Source organism: Cheilinus undulatus, linkage group 23, assembly GCF_018320785.1.
Source record: "Cheilinus undulatus linkage group 23, ASM1832078v1, whole genome shotgun sequence".
Classification (NCBI taxonomy): Eukaryota; Metazoa; Chordata; class Actinopteri; order Labriformes; family Labridae; genus Cheilinus; species Cheilinus undulatus.
The window spans coordinates 33218059-33231585 of NC_054887.1; the positions used below are offsets into that span (position 1 = coordinate 33218059).

The 13527-nt window shown below is 40.8% G+C and overlaps 1 protein-coding gene across 3 annotated transcripts in view; it reads right to left on the reverse strand.

Annotated features, from left to right (window-relative positions):
* Positions 1-12619, reverse strand: part of upf2 (UPF2 regulator of nonsense mediated mRNA decay) — a 28814-nt gene extending 16195 nt beyond the window's left edge. For all 3 annotated transcript variants that reach the window (XM_041780772.1, XM_041780771.1, XM_041780773.1), the window contains exons 1-14: positions 12542-12619; positions 8066-8434; positions 7054-7833; positions 6667-6827; positions 6389-6580; positions 6159-6308; positions 5815-5918; positions 5532-5617; positions 5309-5417; positions 3982-4095; positions 3749-3865; positions 3183-3572; positions 2476-2751; positions 450-633 (exon numbers count right to left, since the gene is read on the reverse strand). In XM_041780772.1, coding sequence (XP_041636706.1) covers positions 450-633; positions 2476-2751; positions 3183-3572; positions 3749-3865; positions 3982-4095; positions 5309-5417; positions 5532-5617; positions 5815-5918; positions 6159-6308; positions 6389-6580; positions 6667-6827; positions 7054-7833; positions 8066-8434; positions 12542-12573 — 3064 coding nt within the window. In that variant the 5' untranslated portion in view covers positions 12574-12619. The remainder of the gene's footprint in view (positions 1-449; positions 634-2475; positions 2752-3182; positions 3573-3748; positions 3866-3981; positions 4096-5308; positions 5418-5531; positions 5618-5814; positions 5919-6158; positions 6309-6388; positions 6581-6666; positions 6828-7053; positions 7834-8065; positions 8435-12541) is intronic.
* Positions 12620-13527: the final 908 nt, after the last annotated feature.

The window sequence follows — 13527 nt, forward strand, 5'->3', positions numbered from 1 at the left end:
ATACAAACAAAAAACAAAGGTTGACAATTTAAGCCAACTGTACAAGAGTGGGAAACAAACTAACTGATGGATGATTTCTGAGGTTAAAGTTGACCTTTTTTAAGATTTTCTGGGAGAAAAATATTTTAAATAAAGGCATTAAAGAGCCACAAATCATCACAAAAGAGCCACATGTGGCTCAAAAGCCACATGCTATCACTGCACTAGACTAAAAAAGGCTTAATTCTGTACCATTATTCTTAATAACCTTGCACTAACTCAGCCTTGTGAGTGACTGTATGTGTTTGGTATGCGTGTTTCGATGAACGCCGTCGTCCTCCTACACAGCAGGGAATGCTGCTCAGCAGGGACGGCGGCTCGACCTGTGAGACCGGCTGCTGCGCCGTCACTCACATCCTTCACACAGGCAGTGAAAAATGACAAGAGGCCGGATACGGGCGTCATCTTACCCAGTTTGACGAGCACCTCCCTCTCCAGCTCTGTGACCTGTTTGGTGGCCTCCTCCAGGGAGCAGCTCAGCCTCATCTTGGGCCGCAGCAGCTCCAGGGTGTCACTGATCATGTAATCGATGTCGATGGGGAACGGGTGGTCTTTGGTCCAGACGTCCAGGCTCTTCTTCCACCAGATGTACCGCTGCAGACACATGGGACATTATCAGATTCATACAGCCTTACTTTAACATAAATATTAGCCTGAGTGAGAGAAAAAGTGATCCCAACTAACATCATGAGGTTAATTACTACAGTATATTACAAAGCTGAACAAAATGGTGATGGTGATATGTGAAATATATTTTTTCTTTTATCTGTAAAGAAAAAATGGTTGTCACTACACCAGACAAGGGAATTTACCGTCTACTACAATCTTCAACCGTCACAGTTTGTGAGGAGGAAGCTTCCTAATTTTTAAACTTGTAGTCTGGATACATCCCAGTATTTATGCAAAGAATGGTAACACAAGAAAGAAACTAACCAATACTTTTTAAAGACAAACCAGATCTATAACGGATCCTGACATTAAAGAGCCAAGTGTTTCGGTCCATGGAGCCCTGGGTTGGTAAAAATGCCAATGCTTCCAAAGTTCTTAGCTTCCATAGTCGGTGCTCGCTAAGTAGCTTGTTATAAGGGGCATCTCTGACGTTGCACTACATGGACAAAAGTATCTGGCCACCTGACTATTACACCTACAAGGGCTGTAATGACATTAAATAATCCATGAACTTTAATATGGAGTCGGCCCCCTTCAGCAGCTCTAACAGCCTCCTCTTCTTGGAAGAGTTTCCACAACATTCTGGAGTGTTTCTGTGGGAATGTGTGTCCATTCATTCTGTAGAGCAGGGGTTTTCAAAGTGTGTGTGAGTGAGCCTTCCCTAAGAGAAAACTATTCATTCGGTGGACCCCCACCCACATAAAGATTCAGATTGAAAAAACTTAACCATATTTTTCAACATTTATGTCTAATTTTAAATACTTTTAACATTTTTATATCTTTGATTATTTTGAAAATGTTCTTAAACATTTAACAGGTAATCAGTTATTTGATGTTAGTAACAAATTTATTGCCAATACTACCTGATTATTCTGCTCTGATAATCCTTAAAGCAGCGTTACTAAGCCCTGCTCAACCAAAGAGCCAAAATGCTGAAAAATACCTTTGCAACAGTGTTAATTTCGTCGACTAAAACTGACTGAAACAAATCATCGACAGCCTTTTTTTCCATGGCAAAAACTAGACTAAAACTAACAAAAATAGATCTGTGATGACTAAAACTGACTAAAATGTAATGGAGTTTTTGTCAGACATTCAAAATCTGTGATATTTCTCCACTGTGGGTAAATCTGTCAAAAAACAATGCAGCTGTGTCTATTCTGCCTGTCAACTGTAAAAAGCAGGGACCCGAGGGTTTGGTAGAGTGCAGAGAACACACTACCATGATTTGGTACCAGATTTAGGCACGAAAATAAATGCTTGGACTAAAAGTAAAGATTAAAATGTGAGGACTTTTTATGGACTAAAACCAGACAAAAATGTCTAAGTTTTCGTCGACTAAAAGTAGACTAAAACTAAAAAGGGTAGAAATGACTAAAATGGGACTAAAACTAAACTGCAGTTCATTTAAAGACTAAAACTAAAATTTAAAATAGCTGCCAAAATTAACACTGCTTTGCAAGAGCCACAATCACAAGACAGCTTGAAGTAGCAATTAAAGTAAGTTAAAGATGGCAAAAATGGTCAAAAAGCTGCAAAAATAGGTGAAAATGGGCAAAAATGGGGATAAAAAGTGAAAAAAGATGGGTGAGAAGTGACAAAAAAATGAGTGACAGGTGGCAAAAAAATGGTCCAAAAATGGTCCATTAATTTGGCAAAATATCATCAAAAGGCTGCAGGCTTCAAAATACCCATATTACACTTCAAACCTTCAGAGTCTCATACATAAAGAGCAGATTTGTTCAGAGTTCAAAGTGTGAGATTTACCTGGAAGTAGATGAGGAAACAGTCGAGTTTCCTCTTGCTGGAGCCGCGGTCGAAGTACTGTCCGCACGTGTCGAGCAGCGTGCAGACCAGGCGGATGCGGAACAGGTGCTCAGGAGGGTCGAGGAGGCTCGGGCTGCCGTCCTGATTGATCCCAAAGGAGATGAAGGAGAAGAGAGTGCGGAAGATGACGGCGGACTCCACCATGCGGTAGTTATAAAGCTCGCCGAGGAACTTGGCGCTGCTGATGCGCCGCTGGTTGAACTTCGGCTGGTTGACCTGAGGATGAAATAGGAATGATTTGACTTTTACTAGTATGCATCAAAGTGTAAAACCTGGCTTGGTGGACTGATTTTTTACACTCTGGATGACAGACTTCACAAAAACAGTGATTAAAGTTGGTCAACAGTGCTGGTCAGAGTCTGAGCTGCAGATTTAACCACGAGAAAGAGTCAGTAATGTTATGTAAAAACACATGACTTCACCTCAGGATGAAGTCAGCTGTCTCTCTCACGTGTTCTGCAGCTTGTTTCAGTGTTTTTACATCAGTGACAGCAACAATGAATCTGCCAGTCAAATGTCAAACATGCCAGTAAAGATTAGCAGCTTGTCTTCCTCTCCTCTCTCTAACCACAGACTCAGTCCTTTTGTCTGTAGTAAGAGTGTTGCACAAGCCTTCTTATGAAAACAGAGCTCAGCTGTTCTCTTACCTCCATGCCCAGTCTGATGTCCTCTAGCACGCCGTCCACCACGTGGATCCCCACATCCTCCTGGTAGGCGACCAGACCGGCCAGCAGGTTGGCGACGCAGTGGATGCTGTTGTACTTGACGTTCCAGATGTTGACCATGCAGCAGATGAGGAAGCTCTTCACCTCGGGGTCCTGCCACGGCAGCTTCCTCATCTGCCTCAGCACCTTCTCCGTGGTCACCTTGGACAGGTCTTTGTAGAGCAGCTTACGGATGTACTCCTGCAGCGGCGGCCTCTTCTTCTTCACCGTTTTCTCCACAGGTGGAGGGTTGCAGTAGTAGTAGGCGTTTTCCACCATGGTGATGTAGCGAGCATCGAGGTGCTGCGCCTGCTTCTTACGCATCATTTGCTCCTGAAATGCAGCCAGGATATGAAAACATGAGGCGTCTATTTTACAAATTAACACTAAACACAAATATAGAACAATACTTCATCTGCAGGAGAGATATCAGATATTTAAAGCATTAGTTTTGAGTTTAACATTGCTTTGTTAATATGTTCCCAGCATGCATGATGATTTTTACTGACCAGTAGGACACTGGTACGCAGGTGGGAGTCTGGAGATCTGAAGAGGAAGCGGCCGCAGGTTTCCAGCAGCGTGCACGCCATCTCGATGTGATGATGGGTAAAATCTGACAGCAGCATCTGTCCAGATAGAAGCGCAATTAAAACTCATGTTTATCTATCTGAATTTATCCATAAAATAGCCACACAGATCAGGGAAACTGAAACTAAGACTCAAATATCAGAGTTTTTCCCACCTTGAGACAGTGAAGCGTGTCCGTCTTCGAGAACATTTTGAACTTGGCCAACTCCCCGATGAACCGGACCGTTTTATTTTTTGTCTCGATGTTGATCTGGTCCTTCTTACGAATCTGCAACACAAAATTAACAGCAACATAAAAACTTTTGCTTGAGCAGAATTTACAACATAAACATTCAAAGAGGGAGAAATTTAAGGAGGAAAGGGAAAGAATTAAATGAGGTGTAAGGCCACCCATAAGGGGGCTAAAGGGAAAAGCTTTCTGGAGCCAATGGAGGTCAGCGAAATCAGGGTCCATTATAAAGTTAAGCTGTGACAACCATGTTTATTTTTTCCTGAATAATACCCACCTCTATCAAAGAAACAGATGATATATTCCAGGGTTTATACAGGAATCATAGAGTTGAATTTACTACCTTTTTTGACTACCTCTACAATATTTTTTCTACCAGCATGTAATACTTGTGCTCGTAGCTGAGCTTGTGTTTGCAGTTGAACTGTTCTGTGTCGCACCAATAAACGAAATAGGGAGCTGCTCCCCTCGCGCGTGAATCCGCTGCTGGTGAATCATGGATTCTCTGTGTGATTTGATCGCCGTAACACCGTTCCAGGTCACATTCATAGGGCCCAAAGAAATCCATTATATGTTTTTCCAAATTCCATTTTTCCATTTTAATTTGTTGTAATTCCATTTTTTAACTTTTCCACTCATTTTACCATAAAAAGAGTGTCTTGTTTATGTAAATGAATCAAATGTTCACTAATTAAATAGAAATAACCTCAAATTTATTAAAAAAAGGGCTACACTTGGCCCAGGAGCTGTTGTTTGGATAACCCTGATAGAAAATAATTATAACCAGTTTAACAGTCAGATATTTCCAACATTTCAAGACACATCTAAGTATATAATCACATCCTAACTCATGTTTATAATGTAAATGAAGAAATCCTTCTGTTCCAACTGTTAACCAAATTTAAGCATCATTTAGACTTTATAAAATCTTGAGTCCTTCCGACTTGATTTAAAATCTTGAATCTGTCCGACTTGATTTTGAGCCTCCAAGGGGTGAGCGGTATGCCTCGCGTGAGGTGAGGCACACCGCTCAGGTGGTGTGGTGAGGTAAAACAACTCAAAGCATGGACGAATTTGGCACAAAGACAAGCACCAATGCTACTGAGCTGACACGCATTCATACTATCAATAAATCAGAACTGTGGAGAGCTCGTTCTCTGGGACTGTCAGGGCCCAGCCAAATCTGTGGGCAGGCCTAGGTGTGTTACTCCACAGGTAAATGTTTAATAATATAGATATATGTCAAACCTACGTGAAACCTGAAGTCTCCCTTCAGCATGGAGCACAGGTCTTCAGCCACGTCAGACATGCATGGATGGAGAGTTGCCACCAGGCGAGAGTAGAAGGGCAGAAGGTCCAACCTGCAGGAGGAGGAAGGATCAGTTAGAAGTTATGATGGTGGCTCCCCCTAGTGGTTATAAAGGCATCAGAGAGGGCTGTCTATATTCTATATTAGAGGATCTTTGCAGCTGTACCTCTGTCTGGGGACGGTGAAGAGAGCTCGGACGAGTTTCCTCCTGTTGGATTTGGTGTTCATGTTCATGCAGAAGTCCATGGCAGCCTGCAGGGTCAAAACAGCACTTATAAGTCTTAAATCCCATCTACTTTTACTTGCAAGCAGCCTGTTTTTACTTATACTTGACCTTTTAGAACATGTAAGAGTGAGTTATCAAATGAAAACAATCCAAAAATTTCCACCTATCTCAAGTAAAAAAAAAAAAACATTTTGGATGAATGCTGGAAGTTTTCTCTCCTCACCTTATCTATGAGATCTCTGTTGACACAGTTAGGGAGCTGCTGGATGAAGGCATCTACAATGAGCTTCAAGTGGGACCCTGTGTTGGCCTCTTCATCCTCTTGTTCTTCAGAAACAAAACCAAAAAACAAGTAAATTGGGATTTAGGCCGCTGTGACCTTCAGGCTTTAGGTGCCTGATTGGACTGTTTATTCTTGCTCAGACAGTCTCAGTCAAAGCCGTGCATCAGGTTATAGAGGTATTGCTCACATTCTGATGATTTTTATTGATTATTAATGACAGTTTTGCTTATAAAGACTTGAAATAGATGCAGAAAGCCACTTAAGTATGGAGGCATTTTTCTTACCTTGCTCATCCAGCAGTTTTTTAGCCAGCTCCTCGTTTTCTGCCTCGTCTGGTCCCTCCAGCTCCAGAGGTTCATCTGTGATGTCCAAAGCCTCCAGCTCTAACTCCAGCTCCTCTGTGGTGCTGGCTGAGTCCTTGCCTTCTCTGCCATCTGACAACGACAGCAGAAAAGTCTGAGCGAAACCCTTTATGAATGCCATCTTCAATAGTAAGTGTGTTTATTGAAGGTACCTTTGCCATCGTCCTTCTCTCTGCCCTGGCTGCTCTTCTCGTTGTCCTTGAAGAGGATTGCGGGAACGAAGGCCTTTAGGTCCACCAGGTTCTCATAGAAGTTACGAGCGTCTTCATCCTCCCAGATTCCTCCCTCCAGGTCGTATTCTCCAGGCTTACCAGGAGTGAAAATGTCAATGCCGGGGCCGTGCTCTAAGAAAAGAGAAGAGGAGATGACATTTAATGTAGAAATCACACATTAAAGGGGAGTGTGACTCTGGAGATGAGATGCTGCTCACCTTCCTGCACGGTCTTGTCCTGCGGCAGCTCCGGCATGTTCTCATCCAGCAGATCAGCGAGGGACTGCGTGTTAGCCAGCAGCTTCTGGTAGGAGGTGGCAAACTCTTCGTACTGCTTGTGTCGGTCCTCGCTCAGTTCTCCTTTGGAGTGAAGGATACGCCTGGAGAAGAGACAGAAATCTTTATCCAGGGAACAACAAAATTTGGACAAAGATGGCTGAAATTACAGAAGGAAAGTCGCTACTTTAAAGCTGAGACCCCCTCTCTATGGAGAGGTTCATGTTCTTATTTAAAGCATCTGACTTTCTACTGAAAGGACCCCTGCAGAGATCTCTCACAGGTCTTTTGTTGTAAAAATACAGCCCTGGTTTCCAAATATTTTCGGACCTGTTCTGCCTCTCGGTGTTCTGCAGCTCCCTGTGGTCCTTTTTCAGGTGTTTGGTGAGTGAAGTGAAGTACTCCCTCAGAAGGTTCTGGAAGGGCTGCTGCTTCTCTGTGCTGATAATCTCACTTGGAGGAAAGGCCAAGCCGAACTTCTCAGCAGCCAGCTTCACCTTACGTGGGACCAGACCGGCGATGTCGTCCCCGCAGTGCTTACAGAAGCTGATCACCACCGACACGTGCGTGTGCGTCTCACGGTCGGTCCCGATGATGTTCTTCAGCTGCTCATAAATGAGAGAGAGTCCTTCTTTGTCCGTGAAGAGGCCGACGATGGTGAGCTCGGCGATAAATCGCAGGTCTGTGCGCAGCTTGCTCACGTTCGGTGCCTTGTCCTCCTTCCGGGCCTCAAAGTGCTTCTTCCAGGCCTGTAACAGTAACGGAGCGAACTCGGCGTAGCGCTGGTGGAAGAGGGAACAGAGGTGAACGGCACAGCCAACGTCAGAGATCTTCAGCTTGGCCTCTACGACAGAGCTCACAGCCTCGCCGATGTACTTGCTGAGGTTCAGAGAGTTAAAGTCATTGGAGAGCGAGTCTCGCTGCTGCTCAGTGAGTGTACGCAGCTTCTTCACAAAAGCAGTGTTCTTTTTCAGACTGGAGTCCAGGCGGCTGAAGAAAGCCTCTTCAGGACGACCCTCCTGGGCATTCTGGTTCTTACCGCGGAGATCCTTCCTGCACTGGTGGCGCTCCCAGGCCTCCTGGTGCAGCTGATGGCCCTCCTCCTTCTCCCTATAGACAGTTCAAAAAAGAATGAGATATGAGAAGCAAATATGTAATGGATGCACTATCAGTCTGACACAGTGAACCCCAATCTCACTGAATGTCTCCTTTAACTACAGAATGGGATTTCTAAAATTTGGTTTATGGTTGTAACAAACACTGTTTTTCGTTGGTTTCTATGCTTATCTAAGGGCATTCATCCTCAATACTAACAAAGATTATTCTCATAGCTATCACTTACTTAAGGAGAGCAGCTTCCTCCTCACGCTGTCGTTTGGCCTCCTCCTCCTGAAGCTTCTTCTCCTGCTCCTCCTGCTGTTTCTTCTCCTCCTCCTCTTTCTTCTTCATCTCCTCCTCTGCCTTCTGTTTCTCCTCCTCCTTCTTTCTACGATCCTTTTCCTCCTTCTTCTTCTTTTCCTCCTCTAGGCGCTTTCTCTTCTCCTCTTTGCCGCCGTCTTTCTTGCTGCTCATTTTGGCTTCGTCTTTTGCTTTGTCTCGAGCAGATCCCGGTCTTCTGTCGCCGTCTCGGTCCTTATCTTTGTCCTTGTTGCTGAAGGTGCACACTTCTTTGTCGTCCATGTTTACTGATCGCTTGCGTTCAGCAGGCATGCTGAAGAGAGAAAAGAGTCAGTATTTTTAATAGAGTATACAACAACAGTTTCAACTAAATAACAGAAAAAAAAATTCACAATACTTTGGGAGCATTTGATGTCAATAACTAACGACCAATCTCCAAACTTTCCTGCTTGGCCTAAGTATTAAAATCACTGGTTAAAAAAAAAGCAGCTACTCACTACTAAACTTTTAACCCCTTATCAATCAGGTTGTAAACCTGAATACCGCACAATTTCTGCAGACTGTTGTTTCAAACGATATTGTCAGTTCAACAGAGGTCAAATATGTGTAGCCTCTTTATCTTTTTATTGAATGCTTTTGATACGGTTGACAACTCCATTTTATTGAGAAAGTTGTCTTTATTGACTTGTAAATGGTTTGAAAACAATTTGGCCAACATGATTTAGTCAGATGTCATTTATAATGTAAAGTCACCCTATGGTAATTATTATAGGGGTACCTCAGGGCTCTATCTTGGAGCCACTTCTATCACAATTATATAGTAATGGCATTACTGAAACAACAGAAAATATAAAATTCACCTTCATGCTGTCAATATGATTTTGAACCTTCGTACAGTTGAGTTTCTCACAACTACAACATGATTTCAATTCATTACTGTGACTTATATAAGTCAGTTGGCTAGCCCTCACTGGGTCAACATAGGAAACAGCACAGTATTTTGTTTTTTATAAGGCACTCATTGATAACCCCCCTTCTTAGCTGACTTCTCTCCCATCTAGAAAATGTTTCTACTCATACATAGGGCTGGGTATTGTTAAGAACCTCACGATTTGATTCGATATCGATTCAATATTGATTTAAATGCTTCGATGTCGATTCAGTAAGAAGTAGAAATACACAAATAACCTGTTGAAAGTTTTTTAATAATTATTTTCATGCCCATGTGAACATAAATGGTTAGTCACCTCACATTTGTCTTAGCAATAAAACATCTGAAAATGAAAATTTGCACAATAATAACTTATTTTTGCATATGGAGAACAAAAGTAAAAAACATGACAGTTCTGCATAAACACTGAAAAAGTAAAGAGCATGTAAACTTAAATAATATTTCTTTGCTCTTGGAAATTGTGATAAACCTCACATAACATGGTTATGGTTGGTTGTTGTTTGGTTGAGTGCAGCCTCCGTCCATACAACGCGACTCACTCAGATAATAAATAATTCCAATTTCAATGCACAAAGGCCATGTGCATTGAAAACAATGAAATTATTTCAGAAGCAATTAATCCATAGTAGCGGGATTCTGAACAAGGGGGTGCAACATGTTTATTGCTATAAAGGAGGAGGCTGGGGTGGAGGAGGTGAAGCTTTGCTACCAGCTGATCACAGCTGATCACAGCTGGGTATGACTTCCGTGAAGTAACGCTAGGCTTAATCAGTTTTATTTAGAATGAGCTAACTATTTTTGCTCATATTGCAAATGTGATGTCATTTTCTTTGTTTAAGGGCATTATCATTTTTATCACACTCATTTTGATTTTGAATTTTCGATATAGATTCATTTTTTTTAAAGATTGATCATTTATTACTGACTGTTAAGTCTATGTTGCACTTTATTATGTTGATTGATCAAATGTGTTGGTCAATAAAAAGTATTTTCAGGAAACAAGTTTGGGGTCAGTTTTTAGTGTGAACTTTAATATTTTAAATATTGGGCCTAGTTAGAAGGTTTCATATTAATACTTCAACTGAAAGTATAATTTCTGCCATTAGTTCTCTAAGACCCCCTTGTATATTCAAGCAAAACAGGTACTGTAGCTGAAATATACCTCAATGAATCGATATCGAATTGAATCGAATCAGAAATTGAATCGAATTGGGACCTTGTGAATCAAAATCGAATTGATTCAGGAAATCAGTGGCAATACCCAGCCCTACTTCTAATCATTCATTCTGATTTTGAAGCATTGATGTGTCAGTGATCGCTTTACTGTTGCAGCTGATAGCCTAGCCATAATCCATGATATCTGAGTTTTGTTCATTTAAACAAAAGTAGCTCCATAAGCTTGAGAAGATTTCAGGTCAGAACCAGCAGTTAAAAAAAAATCTAACGTGTGATTAAATCTAAATGTAAAAAAACTAACTCAGAAAAACTAGCCTATATATTTCCATGAAGAGGTTATAAAAATAAAATAAAAACCACAAAATTTAAGACCTCAACGCCTTGCATTTAAGACTTTTTAATATCCTTTGAAAAGCCTGAATTTTGGCTGAATTGATGTATCAACTTTTAATTCTAAGACTCCTTAGACTTCATGTAGATTAAATCGTAAAATGGCCTGATGCAATTTTCAAATCTCAGGTTTTTTTAACCTGAAATGTGTAGACGTACCACTTTAACACCTTTTTGACCAGACATGCTCTACACCAGTCATTTTCAAAGTGTGAGGCGGGCCTCCCCTGGGGGGCGCCACAGAGCTTCAGGGGAAGCGCGGAACCATAAAACAGAAAAAAGGGGATTTGCTTTGTGAACCTCTGCTGTGCATGGAGCAAAATGGATAGACTTATAGTTACTATAGGGACTATGCTATAGAGCAGTGTTACTCAACCAAAGAGCCACGTTTCTGAAAAATACCTTTGCAAGAGCCACAATCTAGGGGTGAAAAGTGGCAAAAACAGCTTGAAGTCGCAATAACAATAGGTTAAAGGTGGAAAAATGGTCAAATAGCAGCAAAAAAGGGGTGAAAAGGGGGGAAAATTGGGGGGAAAAGTGGAAAAATGGTCAGAAAGTAGCAGAACTGGGTGAGAAGTGACAAACATTGAGTGGAAAGTGACTTAAATGGGCAAAAAGCAGTCAAGAGTGGCAAAAATGGTCCAAAAAAGAGGAAACAAGTGGTATGTAATGGCAAAGGATAGTTTAAATGGGCAAAAAAATGGTAAAAAAAAAATGGAAATAATTTGGATAAAAGTGGCAAAAATTGGGGAAAAGGGCAAAAATTGGAGTTAAAGGAAACAAGTGGTATTAAATGGCAATGGGCAGCTTAAGTGGACAAAAAGTGGCAAAATAATTGTAAAAAAAAAAAAAAAAAAAAGGCGTGGGCAAAAGGCGAAAAAGGGCAAAAATGGGATAAAATTGTAAAAATTGGGGAAAAAGAGGCAAAAAGAAGTTGTAAAATGGCCAAAAAAAAAAAAAAAAAAATGAAAAAGGGGTATTTAATCGCATTATAACTGAATAAGAGGGAAAGGCAGATGTTTAAGGACATTTGCAAGACAAAATATCCAACATATATTCATGTTAAAAATGTTTTAAAATTAGACATAAATGTTTGAAATGTTTTTGTTTCATTTTTTCTTAATTTGAACCCTTTTTGTGGGTGGGGGTCCACTGAATAAATAATTTCTTCTGGGGGGGGCTCACTCCTCCACACTGTGAAAACCACTGCTCTACACATCATACAATAATTTAAGGGTAATTTTTTATGAATAGTTTACAAAGTCTATAAATGTTTAATTCTCTGAGTCAAAACCAGAAAAGATGAACATTTTAAACACACTCTAATTTACAAGATTCACAAAATAAAGCAACAGGCTGAGGAAATTCAAACAGCTGTATAAATAACTGAGGACATAAATGCACGTCAGGGAGAAAGAACGACACCAACTGAAGCTGAACATTACATTAGTTTAGCGCTAAATCCTTCGCCATTAACCTCACCAGTTAAACCAGTGGCTAGGTCCAGTGTGACAACACACCCACGCAGCTGCTTCCGTTAGCCCGTTAGCTCCTTTAGCTACATTAGCTACATTACCTCGGCCAACATGGAACCGTTAACTCTAGACTACGACAAAAATAAAACGTTTGCACACGTGAAGGAAACAGTTGGACATGCGTGCCTGTAACGGCTCTACCGCCCAGAGACTTCACGGCTTCATAATAAAGACAGTTAGCATTAGCACTGCTAACGCGTCTAGCGAGGCCACTTCAACTGACGAGCTGACACCGACGTAAACAAATATCTGAAGACGTTAGGTGGACTTAAGTTACCGTAGTATGATCTAGCTATGATACACACTTTAAAAATGTGCCTGAAACTCTAAATTTAGAGTGAATTTTGGAGTAAAGGCAAACGTTTACCTGCTACTGATAGCATAACAAACATCGGTCATTAGCTTTGGTTTCCGTATGAACCGCCAAAGGACCCATCCGATTGGTACCCCGAAATATGCCTTATAGAAAATAACACACTTATCTCAAATTTTTATATTTTCGATCATTAAATCAATCATTTTATGGTCATATCCTTATAATTTATGATGCCGTCCTATTATCGAACCCGTAAATGCCCATTTATAGCATTAGTCAATAATGACGACGTGATGTCGACAGGCAGTTGTCACGGCGGCTACTAATGCATTAACATGTCTCGATTTTAAAAATAATCACAAATGTCTTCTTTTGAGTATTTAGTTATTAAACTTTAGTTAAAATTAAAATTTAGTTATTAAACAGTTATTAAACTAAAACAGACTTATGTACAATTATTAAGAATTTCAAATGAAATATAAAATTCCTCTAACTTCAGTGCCTGTAGGCTTGTTAACTGTAAAATTTAGATTAAAATTTAGGATTTTGTTGGTCTAATGCAGTGGTTTTCAAACTTTTTTCGCCCTAGGCAAACCTAAGGTTACTCAAGGCACACCATATTGAAATCAATATAAAATAGACTTTAAATAATGTTACAGTCATGGTGGCCAGTAAGGGCAGATAAAGGGGAGAGGTTTCTGGGGCCCAGCCAACTGGGGGATCAAGGAGATGGCAAAAGTGGGCAGAAAGTGGCAAAACAAAGTCAGAAATGGGCAAAATTGGTTAAAAAAAAGAAAGAAAGAATGGGTTAGGCTAAACAATGGGTTGAAATTGGCAAATACTTGTTGAAAGTGTCAGAACAGTGGCAGAAATGGCTTACAAGTGGTCTAAAAGGGTTACATGTTGTAAAATGGTGGTAAAATTTGGTTAAAAGTGATAAAACAGGGCAAAAAAGTGGTCAAACAAAGGCAAAAGTGGGCAAAAATTGGCAATGAGGTGGCATAAATGGGTTGAAAGTGTCAAAAAAGGTGGTAAAA